General features: G+C 48.1%; 1 protein-coding gene across 5 annotated transcripts in view; it reads right to left on the bottom strand.

Annotated features, from left to right (window-relative positions):
* AAK1 (AP2 associated kinase 1) overlaps nt 1-18,370 on the bottom strand; it is a 71,242-nt gene extending 52,872 nt beyond the window's left edge. The window contains exons 1-2 of one of the 5 annotated variants that reach the window (XM_088179900.1): nt 18,198-18,370; nt 17,801-18,109 (exon numbers count right to left, since the gene is read on the bottom strand). In XM_088179900.1, coding sequence (XP_088036026.1) covers nt 17,801-17,963 — 163 coding nt within the window. In that variant the 5' untranslated portion in view covers nt 17,964-18,109; nt 18,198-18,370. Of the gene's footprint in view, nt 1-17,800; nt 18,110-18,197 lie in introns of those variants that run through there. The other 4 variants (XM_088179904.1, XM_088179903.1, XM_088179902.1 and 1 more) reach the window with 4 other exon arrangements.
* Between the last annotated feature and the right edge of the window lie 1,893 nt (nt 18,371-20,263).

Below are 20,263 nucleotides of genomic sequence, written 5' to 3'. Positions count from 1 at the left end.
TATTTCTGTGTTCATCCTGAAGACATATTAATATTGTTGAGCAGGCAGCATACACTGGGATCACCATCAGCTTAGAGCCACCACCATCTACAGGGGTTTCTTTTTTTGTGTCTCTTTGGCACTTTAGGCCTGCCTCCATAGCATGGAAACATGGTTATCATTTTATACACTGCTGCCTGACTGTTGTTCTTGCTAAAAGGTTTTAGGATAAGCTGAAAAAATACTGGGAAGTTCCAATTATCTCCAGTCAATACAGATGCCAAAGCAATTTTCCATGCAGGTTTGTGTCAGGGCACTGGCCAGCTGCCAGCTCTGGTAGTTATGTTTTCAGCCCTTCTGTAATTTCAGCAGGATGCAGAACTCCTCACAGCCAGGCAAGCACTTCTAAACTAGGTAAGAGCAGCTGCACAGGGCTGCACGTGATCCCTCTCAGCTCCTGCAAGGTAAGGAGAGAGCACTGTGCTGCGTTTAAGGGATTCACGTGGATTGCAATCATGGAATCCTCTTGCAGCCGGCAAGCCACAGGCAGGCAGCAATGACAACCTGCAACCAAGCACAGCATTGCTCTGCACAGAATTTGCATCAACAGGTGTCGTGGTGAGGAAGAACCACAGAGACACGGGCTCCTTCCCTCACCCTCTGGTGATGAGCACTTCCAGAGCTGCTTTTCACTGGGGTGACACAAACCAGGTGAGTTCTGGACACCACCCCTCACCCTCCACAGACCCACCTGGTCCTTCTGGGATGGCACCACTGGGGGGGTGGCAGGGAAACCACCCCAAATGTCTTGTCCTGAGAACCTCCTTCCCACCAGCACCACACCTGTACCGTCACACAGCACCACCTCCTCAGCCCTGCTCCAGACCTTCCCCCCCCGCCAGGCAACCTGGAACAGCAGAGAGGAAAACAAGGCTCATCCACAGGCAGGTGTTGTGCCTGCCAGACAACACCCAGAAAAAAAACTGTTTAAAAGCCTGTTTTCATAGATCACAGCATATCCTGAAGTGGAGACACTCACAAGGATCACCCAAGTCCAACTCCTAGCCCTGCACAGGACAGCTTGAGATCCCACCACGCTTTGTCCATGCCAGGCCAAAACAAAGCAAGTTCAGCAGTAGCCAGTCAGTATTTGAAGCCCCAGCTCAACAGACCAGCTCACCCGAGCTAATAATAGTCCAGGAGCAGAGCTGGACTCTGCCCTGTGCACACACAGAAAAGCAGGTTGGATTTCATGGGCTCTGCAGGACCAAAGGCATGTCCAGGAGTCCCCAGAGCTCCCAAAACACACTGCATTTCTATGCTGCCCAGCGAGGCAGATCCAACAGCCTCTGCCAGAGACAGCAGCTACACTGACAAAACAGGAACTGCCTCATCCAAACACAATTAGACAGAACCTCCTCCTAAAATCCTGCTCAGTGCTCCTCCCAGAGACACGAGTGCCGCTTGTCCAGCAGCAAAAGAGACACACAGCTCCATGACCTACCAGCTGCACACCTGAGCTCTGCAACAGCAGCTACAAAAACATCTCCATGGGTGTGTTTTCCCTCTGCAAACAGTCAAGGTTTTCCTCCAATCATACCCCTCTTTCTTTTCTGAGGCTATGCTGGGTTTGAAGAGGAATCACTCCTCTTTTCAGTTAAGGCACTCAAATTATTTGGCTTGAAACTGCCAAATCACCAATTTCCACTCTCAAAAATAAATGAAAAATCACTGTTTCGTTTTGGATTTTCTCCATCATTCTTCCACAAACAAATTAACAATAACTGGAATTACCAAAGCTCCTGATAAACACTGTGGATGCCACTAAAAACTTTTATTCCTCAGTGGTGAAATTATTTTCCAAGACGGACAAACATAACATGGTTTTCCACTCAACTGTTACCATCTTGCTGTATTTTAGGTCCATTTCATCCCCCTCAATGCTCCGTGTGCAGACAGCCCACTGTGCTTCAGCACTGCAGTTGAGGGGAAGCCAAGTGTGGCTCAGATGTCCCCAAAACTGCCCTGGGAACATTCAGCCTCCAGGGACAGCCAACAAGGCATTTTAAGCTCCAGCTGTACACTTAATTTTAAGAGCTCTGCTGAACCAGGCACAAAGCCACTCCATTTGCACAATTCCAATACTTACTGATCCTTATCCATCAAGAGTTATGTCATATTTTGCCTTATCTCACCAGCCAGAAGAACTTCCCTGGCACTTACCTTCCTGAGTACAAGCGCAGGCTCACTCAGGTTTTGGCTTTTTCCCCACAACGAGGATGCTGTGATCCAGCTACAGGAAAACCACAGTGACTCTCTTGTATGGGGTGTTTCCAGCTCACCATTCCCAAAGCTTTACTAAAACACAAGAATGTGTTTTTCCCCCAGTCACAGCCACAGGCAGCTGTCACACATACATTACACATTACCCGTCACTGGACATCATCACCTGGCAACACCAGAACCATTTTCTCTCTGCTGTCGTCCTGAGGAAGCCATCCTGCACCTCTGGCTCCTCTAACTGGAGCAACACACAGTCATTCAAAAAAAAAAAAAAGAAGAAGAAATACACTGTATATACAGTTGTGTATATATATATATATATATATATATATATATATATATAGTGTATATACAGTTATGTATATACAATAGCCACTCCTTTCAACCCAAACTGTTCTGTGATGTGATTCTTGATCCTAAAGCACCAATGTTCTTGGACATCTTTTCCAGAGACAGAGATGGTTACAGCAAGCTTCAGCTCTGAAATCACTCAAAAAGTGGGGTCACCACAAAGAAAAAAGGCCAAGGAAAACAGTTTGGCCCAAGTTAAATAATACAACAATCCGTAATTATTTCTGACAACAGTCAAGCTCAGCAGAGTTCCGCAAGCATGCCAGGGAAAAGCTCACCATGTGCCAGTGCTGCTCCCCTACAGCTCTCCAGGTCAGCTTTCAGCAAAGCTGAAGGGATACCCTAAGCCTGGTTCCCCATCCTGCACAGCTAGGATGAAGATAGACAAGTGACCCATTTGTAGCACAGGCAAAAGAGGTGCCCTGGGATCCTGTTCTCTGAGCATACTGGGGCTGCTGAGCTGCAGAGACCTCCAAAACACCTTCCTGTGACTGCTGGGAAGTGCCACTGGGACCACAGCATGAGCCTCGAGGAGACTCCCCAGCAGCTCCTGTAAAAAGCACCACAGTGTCCCACAAACCCAGCAGTGACAGCGAGGAGAGCCAAGGAAAACAGTCCTGTTGATCCTGCCTCATGTCATGACCTGGTGTGACCCTCCACACAAGTAAATATTTGCTGGTATATTTTAATATGGGCTTTTTATTTCAATAATAGCTCCCCATGATTTGCATTAGGATTACAGTGCTATTTTTGTGGCTATTAATCTGTGCCAATATATTCTTTCTGCTGCCTTTATTCCACTCTTCCATTGCCCAGCAGGAGGGTATTGCTGCACATACCTGCTGGAAACACACCATTTCAAATCCCATTTTCCCCATTTTTATGCCACTTATGCATCACTTCAGACTCTTTGTTTCCAGGACAGGATATTTTACTCCAAATTAAGCTTTCTGTTCCAGTATTATTCCTTGTTACCAAATGTGCCCACAAACCAGAGGCAGCATTGTGAAGCGTTCTACTGTGATACAAAACAGGGGGTTGGAATGAACAGGATCACTGCACATTGCTTTTTCTGCTTTATGAAGCATCTGCGACACCTTTAAAGTCACATTGTGTCAGCATTAACATCTTTACAGAAAAATACAACTCCCTCATTTTGTTTCTAAAATCATTTGAGGCAGAATTCAGAGGGTAGAGTAATGAGGCAGACTTTGCATTAGGGTAATAGCCAAGATCATGAAGACACCCAAGGAAGTAAAGACAACACTGGTACAATCCATGATTTACTGAGTTCAACCTGGAACATTATCTCTGCCCACCCTTCCTTTGGACAGAGACAGTCAGAAACACAAGCAATTTTCAAGTAAGTCTCTGTTCTTCAAGCCAAGGTGTTAAAAAGGGTAGGTGGTCCCAGCCCAGAGCAGGCCCCTCTCCTAGTAAGAGATAGCAACAAGTCATCCCAACAGGATGGGACTGAAGGTTCACCCTCTCCTGACACTTTGGCTATGGCAGAACACGTTACCAACTGGAAGAAAGATTTTTATAGGCTTCTCAGCACTGCCAGGTACCACAGAGGATTTCACCCGACTCCGCCTCTCTCTGGCAGGACTGACATTGCCCACAGTCCCTCCTAGCACATCTTCTAACCTGTTCTTTCACCACTCTACTCCCCACATGCTCTGCAGCAATTTATTCCTGGGTGTTACCACCCTGTCACCACCAGAAGTCTCACCAAAATCTCCACTGGATTTCAACCCCAAGTTCTTCCCTTACACACCAGTATAGTTACAACCCATCTTTTCTCCACAACCTCCTGGGTAACTGGAAGGATGTTATCCAGACTCTCTTCCAGATGATCCAGCACAAGAAGACTAGAAGGATTCAAAGTAGTGGTGGTTGTACTAATGTTCTCCTTTGTGTTTACATTTAGTTGGTTTAGTACCACATGTTGGAGAGACACGACACTTGGGGTTTGGGATTTAATTAACGCCTGTGACTCATTCTCCCCCCCAATTCCATAATCCTCTGGTTACAGTAGGGTATTTACATGCCATTTTATATCCATATAAGTGAAGATTATTCACCCTCAAGCTGCAGGCACAGAAAACACACAGTCTGTCTCAAGGCACAGGCTTGCATCACCTGTCAGGAGTACATGGACAAAACCAGTATTTGTTTCCCATAACCCAGGCTAAACAACCAGGGTTTTCTGCACCTGGGCTGAACTATGTCAACAGTCAGCACGCTGAAGCACAAAGCACTGACAGGGTGTGCTCAGCCACAGGTTCAAACACTGATGTAAGTGGTACTTGCACAACTGTCTGAAGGTGGCTGTGGGGACAGAGGTGACACTCAGGACACACCACACACGCAACAGCAGCAGGCTCTGCTCCAGTAGGACTTGAATGTGGATCTCCTGGTCTTACTACACCCAAACGCCTGTAAACAGTGCGTGTGTTTGTGTACATGTGTGTTATAAACCAGAGTCCAGTTCTGAACAAGAACAGAACAAACCCTCATCCCCAGCCAACAGCCTCCCCAGCTGAGAAGAGCAGATAATAACACTAAATTAAACAGGGCCTCTCTCAGCCCAGATTTTCTACCTCAAAGGAAATAACAAGCTTTACTTAGTTGCTTTTTGTTGTATTTTAAGTCCCTTGACTTATCTAATGCATAACAGTGCCAAGTTTAAGGGACTGCTTCAATCTAAAGGCCTGTCCCAGCATTTCCCAGAGCAGTATTTGGAGCAAGCTATTTCAAGGAGCTCTGCATATCAGGACCACAAAGCACTGGTCTCTGCAGGGCAGACAGGAGGGCTCTGGGCAGTGCTGCTCTCCTTCAGCTCAGAAATCTGAACCACCAACACGAGTTCTTACAGTGCATTCAGGCCTGAGAGCTACAAAGCAAATGAGAGTGCAGAAAACACTGCACCACACTTCCTTCCATCACAGTCCCTGGGAAGCTCCCCGTGCTCATTTCCAAGAGAAGAGATCCAGCTCTCAATGCCTGACTTCGCTGTACTCACCTGTACAGGGAGTTAAACACACTAAAACCAAACAAAAATCAGTGCACATTCTGGGTGGTTCAATGAGCTTTCAGCTGTGGCTTCGTTTGTTCCTGTGGGCTGTTTCCACTGTCCTTAAACAGCACTTTAAAAGGTTTTATCCTGGAGTGGAGATAGAACTGCTCTGGGAAATTTATCAGATCAGATCTTGAAACATCAACCACCAATTAAATAGTCTGAATATTTAAGCTTTATCTTGAGAGTAAAAAAGAAAGGGCACACCACTAACTCCAGCTGAAAGAGCTTCTTCTGTATAAGGAGCCAGGGTCATAGTAACTCAGATTTCAACCCTGCTCTGACCATTTAAGTGGCTGTAGGAGGCAATCAGAGGTCCAGAACTGCAGGGAAAGTAGACAGCACCTAGGTAAAGCATAGAGGACGTCTAGTATTTCATGGCAGGAAACCTGAAACGTGCACAGTATCAGGAGAATCAGCTGAATCCTGCCAACTCCACAGATGGAAAATTAGCTAAGAAGGTACTTTTGCAACAAGATCAGGAATTTAATGGTGAAGATACTCTAAAGAAGATTGTAACAGTTACAACAGTAAAAAGTCAGGAGAACTTAGAGCTAAAGCGAACATACAGGAAATACAGCTATTTTGTGAGCATTTCTAGTGATACTTTAATTGAAGAAATTACATAAGGGACACAGATACAGGTGGTGTGTCACGCCAGCCAAGGACAGAATCCTCCTGGCATAGGAGGACTCTTGAAGAATATTCAAGCTTTGCTGGGCAAACCCCTAGCTTCCCTTCCCTCCCTGCAGAGCATGCACACAGCTTGTTTCCTCCTAGCAAATGCTGGAGCTTCCCAGGTTTCATCCACTGCCAGAGGAAAGCAGCGTTGGGAAACTGAGGTGGATTCTGTGCTCACCCAGTTCATATTCACAGCAACAGCAGCCCTGAGCAGGGCAGTAACAACTCACTGCTCCACACAGTCCATAGCAGAGAGATCCATGTGCAGCCTACACCTCCACAGCTAGGCACTGTCCTTCCTATGAGAACCATTTTAAGCAGCTAGAAATTCTCCACACAGCTCACATTTGAGCTGGGAAGAATCTGATCTGCACAAAGTCAATCTGCATGTAAGCAACAGTTTCTACATGAAAGCAGCAAGCCAAGGAGCCTTCATGGCTGGCCAGCAGAAATCCCTCAGGCAGCCTCACGCTGAGCGAGTTCTCCAGGCACAGACAGCCCGGCATCTGCGTCAGCCCCATGCCCACACAAAATGTAACTGGGATTCAGGGGGTGGCAGGAAGAAAAAGGGAAAAAACCAAACAATCAGCTTCAAAGATGCCTCCAGAGTCCATCAAACAACACCCATCACCAGGGCAAAGGTCTGCTTCCAAGAGAGCAGAACAGCCCAGACAAAGTCCTGCTTATCACAAACCCTTCTCACTTCCAACTCCAGAAAGCAGCAGCTCCAACTGCAGCACTGTTTAAGCTTTAGGCATTAAATACCACCAGGAAAACTTTAATAGAACATCCAGCACATCTGCGCAAAGGACTTCTCCCCAGGTAAAAGGCTTAAGCTTACACAGAGTTCATGGGTCAGACTCTCAGCCAGGGGAAAGCAAGGCCATAGTCAGCCCTACACAGATTTACCGTAGCTGAGAAACCTAATGTGATTATCCAATATTATCAACATAATTATAGGGCCTTTGCTTAGTGTCACTGCTGCAATATCTAGGCCACGACAAGACAGATTTAGATTTACAAGCTCCACCCTCTCCTTTTAAATAGGCAGGGCGTCACCATCGTTAATGTTGGTGTGGCAGTCCCAGCCAGGAGTGCCTGAACTATGCAAAATAATACAGCCAGGAACCTCACACAACATCAGCAGGGCCTTTACTTCTCCTTATTTTAGAGGAGCAAGACTGTCTAAGGATTGTGGCAATTTGGGGAGTGAACATTCAGTCTATCAGCTATGATGCTCACAATGGCAAACAGACACAATAATTATATAGTTAGAGGCATCTTCACTGCATGGACGACATGGGAAAAGCATAACTGCCTCTTGTCAGTTCTCTGGGGGTTTATTTTGATAGAGACGATTTAAAACCATTCCGTTTCATTACTTTGTACATTTCAGGATTCCATCTCATTACAGAACTCTAGGAGACACCTCACTCCCCACACTATCCTCTTGCAACTCCCAGGCCAGGTCCATGGAGAAGGACAAAAGAGGAAGCTGTAAACCACAACACAGCAGAGAAAGGAGGGGAAGGAAATTAATCTCTGCCATGCAACAGCATTTTAGAAGCCAGTGGGCAATATCCAGGCTCTGCATTAAATCCACACTCTGGTCAGAAGCTCCAGTCCAAGGGCAGCAGTAGCTTGGCACTCCGAGAGCACTGGCAGAGCACAGCCCAGACATCCCAATTCAGGGGTATTAAAGTATCCCAGTATTTGCAGTATTTGTGACAGCAATTTCATAACAAACAGCAGCTCACTGGAGGCAATGGAAGTGTACTGGCCGTCACAGCAGGAAGCACATTTAGGTGTTCACGTGGGTAGATTTGCTGGGCATGTGCTCTGCTGCACAGCCCTGTGCATCCACTCCATTACTCCCTGACAGGCACACTTGGAGAACCAAAGCTGATAGAACAGTGTTTTATTACTATGCAGCAAGACATGCTGCTCCAAATAGATTACTTGGCAAGGCAGACTCAGTCCCTTCTCTATTGTAACAATTTTAGTCCTTGAACTTCCACTGTAAGCCTGAAAAAAAATAAAAATTAATGGGTCATGAATAACTCATGGCTTAAAAAAAATTTAAAAGGATCATTTGTTTAGTTATCAGTCAGCCCTTTAAAAAGCACATTTCAGCTGCTATTATTCCCAGCAGCTGCTAATAGCATCTGAGCCCATGTTCATCTCCAAGTGAAATTAGCACTGGCATCAACATGCTGCAGAGCATGACGGGCTCAGAGTGAACATGACTGGAACTGCAAAGCCAGCAAGAAGCTGCAGCAACTGCAGGCAGCTGCAAAGCTTCCCTGGAAAGGCAAGGAAGCCGTGAATCATGTCGGCAGGAGAGGAGAGAAAAAAAGCAAAACTAGTCGAGCAGAGAGCAGGTTGTAGCTGGAGGTGTAGAGGAAGGAGAAAGAGAGATGAAGGCCAGGGCTGGGACTGGTCCTTAACTGGACTGGCTTGCAAGGGCCAGGCAGTGAAGGCCAAGGAGAAGTGTCATGGTAACAGCACACTCCATTTGGGAAGCAATTATGCAAGGATCCAAGACAGCTCATGGCAACAGACAAGTCCTGCACTTAGGAATTTTGATTCCTAGGGCAGCCAGCACCCAAACATGCCTCCTGAGCACGGCAGCAGCAGAACCACAAGCAGAACTCCACTACACACATTCCAGGAAGAGCCTGAGCTCACAGCAGCATATGGAGGCTTCTCTCCAACCAGCTTCCTCTCCTTAAACCCAGGAGTCCAGAGTTCAACCTTTCCAGGAATGCCAGATAACTACAGGTTATGGGTACCTGTGTAACTACAGGTTACAGGAACCCTTGGGCCACTGAAGTGCCACCTCCCTGAGTAACAGGAAAACTCAAAGACACATCCCATTCCTCTGCAGGGCATATGCTAATCCACCCCTGAAGACAGCAATGAACTTTTTAACTTCTGAGCACATGCTAAGCATATAGAGAGGTATCCACTACGCCACCAGGCAGGTCTCAGGGAATTTAAATCCCCAGGTACAGCCAGGAGCACAAAGTATCCATCATTCAGTATTTAACGGGGAAAAATATCAGCTCTACATGAAACAGTGCTTTCAGATTTCCACACATACATAGGTGAAGAGGGAAAGGTATGAAGCATTTGTCTGTTCATTTGTCAGATGCCTAGAACAGGAAACAGTTGCAGGGGTCCAGAACCTGCAGTCTTGTGACTGTTACTCACCAAGCCTGTAACCATTGGGGATTGAATTCATCAGTTCAAATGAACTTAAATGATTGCCTTATTTATTTATATCCCAACTTAAATAATAAATGTATCACTGAATGCATCAGTTGCAGAAAAGCTTTCAAAGGTACAGTATAAGGGCTTCTATGTTAAGTTTAAAACAAAAGCAAAAGGTAGAAAACAACCATCTGTCCCTCTTCAAAAATAGCATCATTTTAATTTTTTAGAAAATCCAGTACATTTAATCCTGTCAGGTTTTGCTGAAAGTTGGGTGAGCAAGGCTGAGTTTGTGTGTTTCCCATGGTCTCTGAATAATATCAGATCTCCAGAAGATCCTGTGTGTCAACTCTCACCCCATGATCAGCTGTACCATCACAGCTGATTGCACCTCACACCCGGTCTCTGAACAGGCCTCCTAAGGCAGCAGCACACGAGTGTATTCTGGTATCAAGCACAGTGCTGGGAATCACTGGCACAGGGAAGGGCCAGGAATCTCCAAGGAGCAGGGACAGGCTTTGTTTTGCATTTGTGTTATGTGACACAGGGCCTTGGTCCATGATAAAAGTTCCTGGGTATTATGGTGACATGAATATTAATGACCCTGTGATTAAAACACCAGGCAAGGAGTTATATTTGCACTTAATACAAGACTATCCCTGCTCTCTTACACAGCCCTTATCAAGTGGCTTCATCTTCATGGGCTTCAGCTTCTCATTTGTAAAATAATTTGATAAGCCTCCCTGCCACCATCTGTTTGTCTGCTCTGCAGAGAGGGACAGGCACAGAACCACAGGTTGTGTGACACCTCACACACAGAGCCTTTGTGTTCTCCAGAGAGCAGAGACAGCTCAGCAGTTCCAACTACAACTGGTAATGGAGCACAGAAAAAAAAGGGTAAACTCATATTCACATATCCAAGCACATCTGCTGACTCAAAAGCAACAGGTAAAGGCTGAAAGGCTCTGACATTCAGCAGATTTGCTCTTCCCAGAAATATGTGCCCAAGGATCACAGAACAGTGTGACCTGCCTGCACTGCCCCCTCCCCTTCTCTGCCACACTGTGCCTCCACCATCCTTTGCCACCCCACAACCCACACATCAGGGCTCTGTGATGCATTTCTTGTATTTCCTTACAAACATAGCCAATAAAAGCCACAAACATAAGAACCAGTAGGATTTCATCAGTTGTGTGAAAAGGCAAGTGTGGCAGCACTTGAGTCCTGCACACACACAGGTGCTTTCATAGATCCTTCCAACCTCAGAGAGTGTTTTCTTTAACAGTCTCAGGGTATTGTTCATGCCACCAGCCATCTGCATACCCTTGGTACTCAACACTTCTTGCCAAAGGTCATGAAGAGAGTCATTAGAGCAGAGCCCTGGGCCAGCAGCAGCCACAAATAACCTTCATGTGGCCACAATGCAGCCATAAGTGAGGAGTTCCCATCGATCCAGCTCCCTCCCCCCAAGCAGCAGCTCAGTGCCAGAGAGGTCTTTATGGCTGAAGCACTTCCCAAGTCAGAAGCCATTAATCCTTCAGAGGGTCATAACAGGTAATTGAAGTAACAGTGAATTAGCAGGTAGGTCATGCAGAGAAGGCACATAAAGTGAAAGGTCTCAATTTCTGTGCTTCTCATATCAGCACTGATTTCCTGTGTTCCTTTTAAGTATTTCAAACCACTTTGAAAGTCCAAATTTTCCACCAATCTCATAAACATCTGAATAGCACTCCTAAGTAACCTGGGATAGCAGTGAAGTCACAAAAACATGTGTAACATACCAAACCAAGGGAACCTCCTGCTCGCTCTGCTGCCTTGAAGAGAGACTGATGTTCAGTGACAGCCACAGGAACCAGGCACATCATGTCCTCATGGAGCATTCTGCACATCTTTGAGACAAGTTTATTTTACTGCTGCCATTTGTGCAGCAAAAACACACATCAGCCCTGCAAGCATCACTTTGCTTACAGAAGGAGAGACAAGGTAAGATGATATCTGAACAACAGCTGTGCAATTAGAGAGCCTCAGAAGATCTTGCATTTTGCTCTCACACTCTCAAGAACAGCTTGTCAGATTACTTTTTAAGTTCACACAGGCACATTTTGGGGCCCCCTAACACAGGCCTATGATCACCTAATGGGAAGGGAAACTGGTGTGTGACTAACAGTGAATGAAGATCAGCTCTACCTGCCCTCATCACAGCACCAGCCCAGCTTCCAGCTCAGCTGTGGGGGGATGCACACACAAATCCCTGCTCAGGGAACTCAGCTGCTGATGGCTTTTTTTATTTTTAATCTATGAGATCACCCGTCACTGGTACGCAATTTGTTTCTGCAAAATCATGAAGCAAACCAGATGCTATGAGCATCTTGTTCCAAAAATGTCTTTAATCCAATCCTGCACCACATGGCCCAGGGTGCTGGTATCAGCAGAGGTTCTGCCACAGAGCAAGTGTGAATTTACACCCAAATCACACGTGTGCCAAGAGCATATTCTCTGAAATCACAGAAAGGCAGCACTTGACAGGAAACACAGACTGCAATTAAAGCACCCAATCTGGAAGGCCAGAGATCAATTCCTGACTTGGCCACACATGCTCTTCATTGCTTCACCTCCCTCTGAGATCCCAGCAGCCCTAAAAGGGGTGGAAGGAAACATTCACAGACATGCCAGGGCTCAGATAGTCGGGGTAGTGAGAGCTCCTCACATTAGAGGAGCTGCAGCAGCTCCCCTCTGTTTCACTCTGCTGCATCACACTGTGGGCAGCTAACAATAACTTTCATTTCATTTAGTGGCAACTCCTGGACCTCCTACAAAAGGAGAAAGTTTCCATAATGACAAAAAGCCACAAATGAGAATTACCTTGCAGTGCCTCACTTAAGCCTTTCCAAATCTTTTCCTTGTGCTTGTAAATCACTGTCAGTATTGTTCCTACTCTCAAGAACTACAGCAGCCAGTATCTGATCCAAGGAGGCTTGCTTCCAGCTTGATACCACCACAAGGACATCCTGTGCTTCTCCCATCCAAGGGAGCCAGCACCCCTTCCTGCGAAACTTAGTTACCTCTTATTATCAGAAGATAACTCCTCTATAAACCAACTTTGCTTATGGCATGTTGTACTCACAGACTTACTGTCTCTTTCCACACGTAGAACACAAGTAAACACTTAGCACAAGTGAAGGCAAATTGGTTGTGACTTTCCAGAGAAGCAGCATCAACCCTGCAGCTGGCACACTGCCTTCCCAACGGGCACAGCCTCAGCTCGCCCAGAACATTTACATTGAAAAAAGTCACCTTCAAGGGAAGCAGCTCCCACTCCCAACACAAGTGTGCAGCACCTAGCCAGTCCTGACCCCTTATTAGCCATGATTAATGCAAGTGTTCCTTCTTGGAAGGCAAGAAGTGCTAAATCCAGAGTGGATTCCAGCTTGTCTTCAGCACATCTATAACTTTCCACCTGGTCTCCTCAAGCTGCTGACAAGCTCCTGCACAAAGGAGAGAAGGCCCACGCCACAATAAAAACATTATGGCAGTGCACGTGCAACCAGAGGTTAGCAACCTGCTCCTTTATAACTACTAGAACACTTCTGCAAGACCCCAGCTGGAGAGTTAAACCGTGTATAAACCCCCAGCCAGAATCCCAAAACTAAGCTTTCTTCTACTGACAACTTCATAGCAGGACTGCTTGAAACAGTAACTATTTTGGTTTAACACGGGAGGTTCCCTCCTGGGATGATGACTGCACTGGGCTAACGCTGCCTTTAAACCAGCTCTTTAGCTACCACAACTGTTCCGTAAGGAACCAGCTCCCCTGGGCACAACCCAGACCCCTTCTGTGACAGGCTGCATAAAGCCTACAAGCCAGGCCAGTCTCTGGCCTACACAACTCCTTACACACTTAAATCCACTAACACCTGCTTTTCCTCCCCGATTACATCTCAGGACACAGCACACACTGTCCCAGCAAAAGCCATGCTGCTAAAAGCACCGAAACACTTAGGATACTTCAACATTTACCAACTCCCTTGGGATTCTTCACAAGTTCCCCTGGCTTCTACTCTCAGAAAAACAGACTGCTAGAACACAGAATCAAACATCCTACCTGGCAGAGCAGAGTGTAGAATACATGTTCTGCCTCACAAGAAACACAGAAAAAGCAACAGGGAAAAAAAGAAAAAATAAAAATCACATGTCCCATTCCAAGAGGAGAAACAGTTTAATTCCTAATCCAAATGTCACTGCTCAGCTGATTAGCAGCTGGCCCTTGGCTGAAGTAGAAAGCAGTAACTCACAAAATACACTTCAAAGCAATGCCTGGAACCCAACCACACTGGAAGTGGGTTGAGGATCATATAAATCTGCAAAATGTACCTCAGACTGGGTTTGCTTTCAAATGAAATTATTTCAGAAGAAGCTCATATGTATTTTCAGTGACTTCAGGTTAAGGTGCTGCAGGGAAAGGAGGTGCCAAGGGTGAGCAGGGCAGGAGTCAGCAGAAACCCTTCACACTCAGGTCAGCCACACCACTGGGCAGTTCAGGGAACCCCCACCCCATCAGGCATGGGCTGGGCATTCACAGCCTCTCCCAGCTGCTTCCTACATGCACTGGCCTGCAGGTCTGCTAAGGGAAGTCAAGATTAATCCCATAATGTCCCTCTTTCCAAAACAGAGGAAAAAAAATACAGCCAGCAAACATAAGATGATTTTGTGACTTTGCACTCATTTATGATACCAACCATTAAATGCTTTCAAATCAACACACAGCACGCATCTGAAAAACTTCAGTGAGATTTCCAACAATTATTAAACCTTAAACCCTTACTTACACACTTTAAGGAGAAAATACATCCAAAAAAGAACCACTAATTTTAAAAGTAACTTTTCATCGACCTGCAGAAACGAAGCCTGTACCTTTTACTAGAAGCAGAGCAAGACAAACAAAACCCTGCTCAAACACATGCCCCCATCAATGTTTACACACCTCGGGTCAGCTCAGCACCCTCTCACAACATTTCGAGTACAGAGTCACACAAAACACAGAGGCCCTCAAAAGTAGGACACTGGGACAACCCCCAACCTGTTTTAGCTTGGAGGAGTACCCATGCCTCGTGGTACTTTGCCACACACGCACATCTCTCAAACTCCCTAGCAAATTCCTCATTTATGGCAACATCCTTCTCAATTTTTCTGCTGCTTTGGTCCCCATCAGAGGGACATCAAGCTCCCTAGAGCTCTGGGGTGGGTTTTTGTTGTTTTGGTTTTTCCCCTACACATAGGCAGAAACAAAGAGCAGTATCTGATTTGGTCCAACACTTTTGGTTTCTTTTCAGAAAGAAAACAGCAAGACAGCAGCTTGACTCAGCCCCACACTGCAAGAGCTCCCGGGTATTCACTTCAGCTCTGTGAAACACCACTCACCCCAAAATCAGCCACAACACCCCTCAGCCCACACTGGGGCACTGTGTGACTTTAAACCTGGCCCTGCAGACCCCCAGAGCCAGCAGCACTGCCCTCCCATCACAGATAATCCTTGTGGAAACACTGAGGGGAATTTTTCAAGGGATTATTTGTGGTATTATATGGATTAGAGCAGGACAGCTACTAAGATCCAACTAGGAATCACCTATTGCAACACCCTGTTAGTAAAAAAAACACTGATTCACCAGTATTGTAACAACACAACCACAACCCCTCAAATTCCTTCTATATTATTCCCATCGACTTCCTTCCAAAAGGAAGGGATGTTACTCCCTGCCCAGGAAGGCAAGTATCCAGACAGAACTACTTTTCAGGGGTGGGAGGTACACCTAACCACAGCAGGTATTTTGGGGGATCTACACAAAAGCCCAGAGGCACATGGAGCCATCTGCCACCCGGCACAGGCAGTACTGCAGCCAGGACACACTCCCTGTCAGCAGGGTTGCTCAGCAGAATTCAGGGTGACCAGGCTCTGGCAGACAGAGGCAAATCCCAACACTTCAATTCCAAAAGTTCTGGCTCAACTCAAGTCTCCTCCACATCATTCATCACCTCATCAATTCTCTCTCTTTTAAGCCACTTTTACATCTCTTTTTTTTCATGTTTCACATGCTGTACCTAAACACAGGCCTCCCCATTCCCTCCTAAAGAAATGGGGATGAGAGGTCCTTCCTTCCCAGACAGGATACTCCTCCTACAAAGTGCTTCCCAGGGGACTTTTCCTTTTAGCAGAAATAGCCATGAGATGCCTTTTCAGCACTGCTGAAATACCACTGCAGATACAGAGAGGTTTTCCAGCCGAGGTTTCAGACGTCAGGAGCCCAGGGACAGGGGTGCCCACGAGCTCCAGCTGAGTCAGGGAGAAAAGGCTGTTTACCAGCACACTCAGCCACAGGCATGCAGAAGTGCAGCACTTCTGACCCACACTGCTCCCCAGATGGCCCAACTTTCCTACAGAGGAAACAGCACTTTCACTGTTCCCAACAAAAGGTGACAACCTGCCACCTTGCTCTTGTCCCCTCAGAGGCTTCACTCTGCACACAGAGGGATTCCAGACTGCCCACAGCAGAGTGAGGGAGATACCTGGGCAGCACCTTTCACCAGAACTCCCTCTGCCTCACAGGAACAGAACACAGCACCTGTTTCACAGGGGTGCTCGGCCTGGTGTGAGGAGCCCAGAGCTGCAGGCCATCATGCTCTATCCCACAGGCCAGCCAAGAAACCAGGAGCTGCAGGGAAAAGCCCCAAGAAGCAGCAGCTCCCCCAGGACAGAGAGGGAGGGAGGGGAGGCTCTTCCCTGCCAGGCAATCTGTGCTCCCACCTCCACCTCTGCTGCAGCAGGAGAGCCCGGTGACACATGGCTTGGTGACACATGGCGTCGCTTCCCAGGGCTGTCAGCACGGGGCAAACCCTGCCAGCAAATTACTCATCAGCAAAAAGAGCCTCTGCCTTCCCATGTTACCAGGATGAGGCCATCCTGTATTAAAAAGAGACTCTGACAGCTTCTCAAGTTTAGGTATGTAGTTCCTAAGCTTCCAGGGCCAAAACGGCCTTGGAAATATCAGTCCAGGCAAACCTATATTTCAAATTTCAACCAAAAAAAACCAAAACACTATAGTTGCCAGTTAAAAGCCTGGTATCGGTGCTCCTCTCAGCAGAACACATCAGAAATCAAGTTTAAAAAACAGTCACAGACCTATTTTCTTGTACACCGTGGTGAATTCTCACAAATCTGAACACAGGCAGCGTACACAGAGTCCCTTTTCCATTTTAGGGCTCTTTCTGTAAAAGCCAACACAGGTCCTCCCACTCAGCTCTCTCCCAGCAGCTCCCCTCTCCTTCGCAATCAAAACAAAACACTGCTTTGACTAAATCTGCCCAGGATGCTGCGCAGGAGGGACCAGGAGCAGGTCTAAGGAGGCCAATATCTCTCTGAAGGTCGAGGCTAAGGTTACCAGCCAGAACCATTCAGGAGGTTCCTTACAGCCCCAACAAATGAAATGTAAAATGATAGTTGAAGCAGCAGAGCAGGTTACAATTAAACAAATGCCACCAGCAGGTTGCTGCACTGCAAGGCCTGCACGCATCATAGGTTCTTTAACCCCTAGGATTCATTTTTAGATCTCTAACTATTTTATTTAGGAAAAAAAAAAAAAAAAAAGGCAATTGGGATCCCCACTTCCCCTTGCAGAAACCCCACACACAGAGAAATCCTTCATCCCAGGTCACAGCCAGTCCTGCTCAGCCTACCAATGTGCATAACATAGCTACAAGGAATTTACTCCAGTGTTTTAATTCTCTCTGCTTGAGGTAGGAAAGGAGGTAACAGCTGAAGAAAGTTTAAGAGCAAAACACACTGCTTTCTTTATTTACAGCACCTCGTTCTGCACCAAAATATTTGAAAGTTTTGGTTTGGGTGTTTCTTTTGATTTTTTTAACTCTCAGTCTAGGAGAAGTGGGAAATAATTAACTTCTGAAAATCCCCCAATTTCTAAAGCATTAAAAAAAAAAAAAAAACAAATCCAGCAAACCCACACTGGATTTACAGATGGGAAGACCAGACACGTCAGCTTACAGACACCACTGGACTGCAATTCTGTCAAGGATAATGAAATATTCAGTAATCTAGGGGTCAAGGAGGAGGCTGAGTGCCTAGAACAACTCAAGGCCTCCCTTTCAGCTTGGGGAGGAAAAAGCAGCACACATCGAACGCTCAGAAAGGCACCGAGATCTCACCTTCCGCCAGCACCTCGTCCACAGTGACCTGGTGCCGGCCGATGCTGAACACCCGGCCGATATAGCCGCTGCCCGGGCCGCTGCTGCCGCCGCCGCCGCCGCTGGTGCCCGACCCGGGCCCGGAGCCGCCCTGCTCCCGGCGCGAGTCGAAGAACTTCTTCATGTCTCAGGAGGCGGCAGCTGCCGGCGATGGGGGCGATGCCGGTGTCAGGTCTCGAGCCCCTCCTGGCTCCTGCCGAGGCCGCTGAGGGGGGCCCGGGGCCGCTCGCCTGGCGGGGCCGAGCCGCGCTGTCCCCCGGGGACTTACACCTGCAAAACCACAGGGGATAACGGGGTTGCGGCGCTACCCCCGCGGGCCCCTCCGTGAGCCCCGACCCGCATGGACCCTGCCCGGTACCTGGCAGATGGCAGCGGGTGCCTCCATGCGTCCCGCGGGGCCGGCGTGCGCAGCCCCACCGGGTCACGGCGGGGGCCGGCTGCCGGCAGGGCCCGGGGCCCGCATCGCTGCCTGGCGGCGTCACCGGCGGCCACCGAACCCGTCAGGGACAGGGACCAAGCCCGCCGCCGCCCCCCGTCGGCCCCATCCGACCAGGAAATGGGCCGTCACAGGAAGTCCCGGCTGCCGTCGGGAGCACCGCCCCCGCGCCTCCGCCAGCTGTAGGGCCCGGCCTCTCCTCCCTGGGGTGTCGCGTCCCGCGCTATCCCGTCCCGCTCCACCCCGCCCCGTCCCGGGATGTTGCGTCCCAGAATGGCCCGTCCCGCAGCCCTCGGAGCGCCCCCGACCCCACGGTGCGGAGGGAGGGGGAGCGAGGGCTCGGCGGGATGGCGGCGCCGCGCGCGGCACGCTGGGGGCGGTAGTTCTCCCTCGCCAGCGGAGGGGGTGCCCTGGGACGGTGGGGACTACAAGTCCCGGTATGCCGCGCGGCTTGGCCGGCAGGGGGCGCTGTGCCGGCGGGGCCGTGAGGGGGTGGCGGAGCGCCCGGGCCGCGGTCGCCCCTCAGACCGGCCGGACCCTGGGCCGCCCCAGGGACAGCGGACAGGGCGCGGCGGCTCTGCGTCCTCCTCGCCGCGAGGAATGAGTGCAGAAACCCTGTCCGTGAGGAACCACGGCCCGCATTACGGCTTTGCATGGTGACGAGTATTTACGTGTATCTTTGAAATAATGCGCTAAACTCGATGGTTTTGTGATATAATAATAAAAGGCCACTGCTGTGGTATCTTGGGATTAACCTGAAGCACAAGTCTTTATCTTCACACTGCAGGCCCTGCTAGCGCCTGCTTTGAGAGCCTGAGAAAAAATTCTAAAAGCAGAGATATTCCAAGCCTTTAAAATGTCTTTAGTGCTTTACACCTCGTAGCTGGTTTTGTAAAACCTGTGCCTTGAATTTGCTGTTAAATTACGGCTTCTTCCTCCTTCCTGCCCGAGTACTGGCAAGATGCTCCTCCAGAGCCCAAAGCCAGTGGGTCAGGCATTGGAAAGGTTTAGTTTAGCTCTGATCTTGGGAAACTTGCTTTAAATGTACTTTGGGTTCTTTTCAGAATTTTCTCTTCAGAAATCAAGAGATTTTTCCCAGCCTATGACTCCTCTCCTCATGCACTCCTCATTGAAGGCTGGAGCTGAGATTTCGAACGGCAGAGGGAAATGTTAAAATGGCAAAAAATGTTTTTTCCAGAACGAAGCCCCAGAATACAAAACCCAAGCAGCATGTGTCTGCCAAATGAATACCTCCATGACAACACCACTCTCCTTCCTCCCCTCTGACTGAGATGGAAGAGGAAACCAAAGCATGGTCTCATTTTCCCAATGACTATTATTTCCTGTATTATGGTAATAACTACAGCCATCCCGCTGCCAATCCCTGTCCCCAACAGATAGGCTAGGCCTGGTTTCTTTGGGATGACAGAAATGTTTACCCTTCACACAGCCCTTTTCGTCATCTGGCCTCACTTTGGTCACGGGCTTCCAGCAATGCCAGGGAGATTGGATCAGCATGTTCTAAATGGGTCTAATTGGGTTTTTCCTCACAGTGTTTGAAGACTTTTAAGATGCATACAGCTCTCAGAACGGTCAGGTGAAGTTGCTGGTGGTAACATTTAGCACAGATACACAGATCTGACAGCACATCACTACAGTTGTTTTTCTGCTGAGCTACTGTGCCTCCTCACGTGGATAATGCTGCACCTCTTCCACCATCGTTGTCCTCAGCAGGTCTGAAAGGTATGGGCCCACAATCCCACCCTGCAGACCCCAAAGTCCTCCTTTGACCACCTTCATCACCCCTAATTTGTAGGATGGCTCCTCACTGCACCTGGTTTCCAAGTACACCCCAAGTCTGCACAGCTGAACTGCAATAATTTCAGCCAACACACATGAGAAAACAGTCCTGTTTTATTTGCAGGCTTTAATCTGCATGAAACATGCTTGGCTGTGGCTTGGGGCTCTGTGATGAATTAACTGCCTAG

Source organism: Sturnus vulgaris, chromosome 28 (assembly GCF_052056855.1).
Source record: "Sturnus vulgaris isolate bStuVul1 chromosome 28, bStuVul1.hap1, whole genome shotgun sequence".
NCBI lineage: Eukaryota > Metazoa > Chordata > Aves > Passeriformes > Sturnidae > Sturnus > Sturnus vulgaris.
This window is presented reverse-complemented; position numbering and strand designations above follow the sequence as displayed.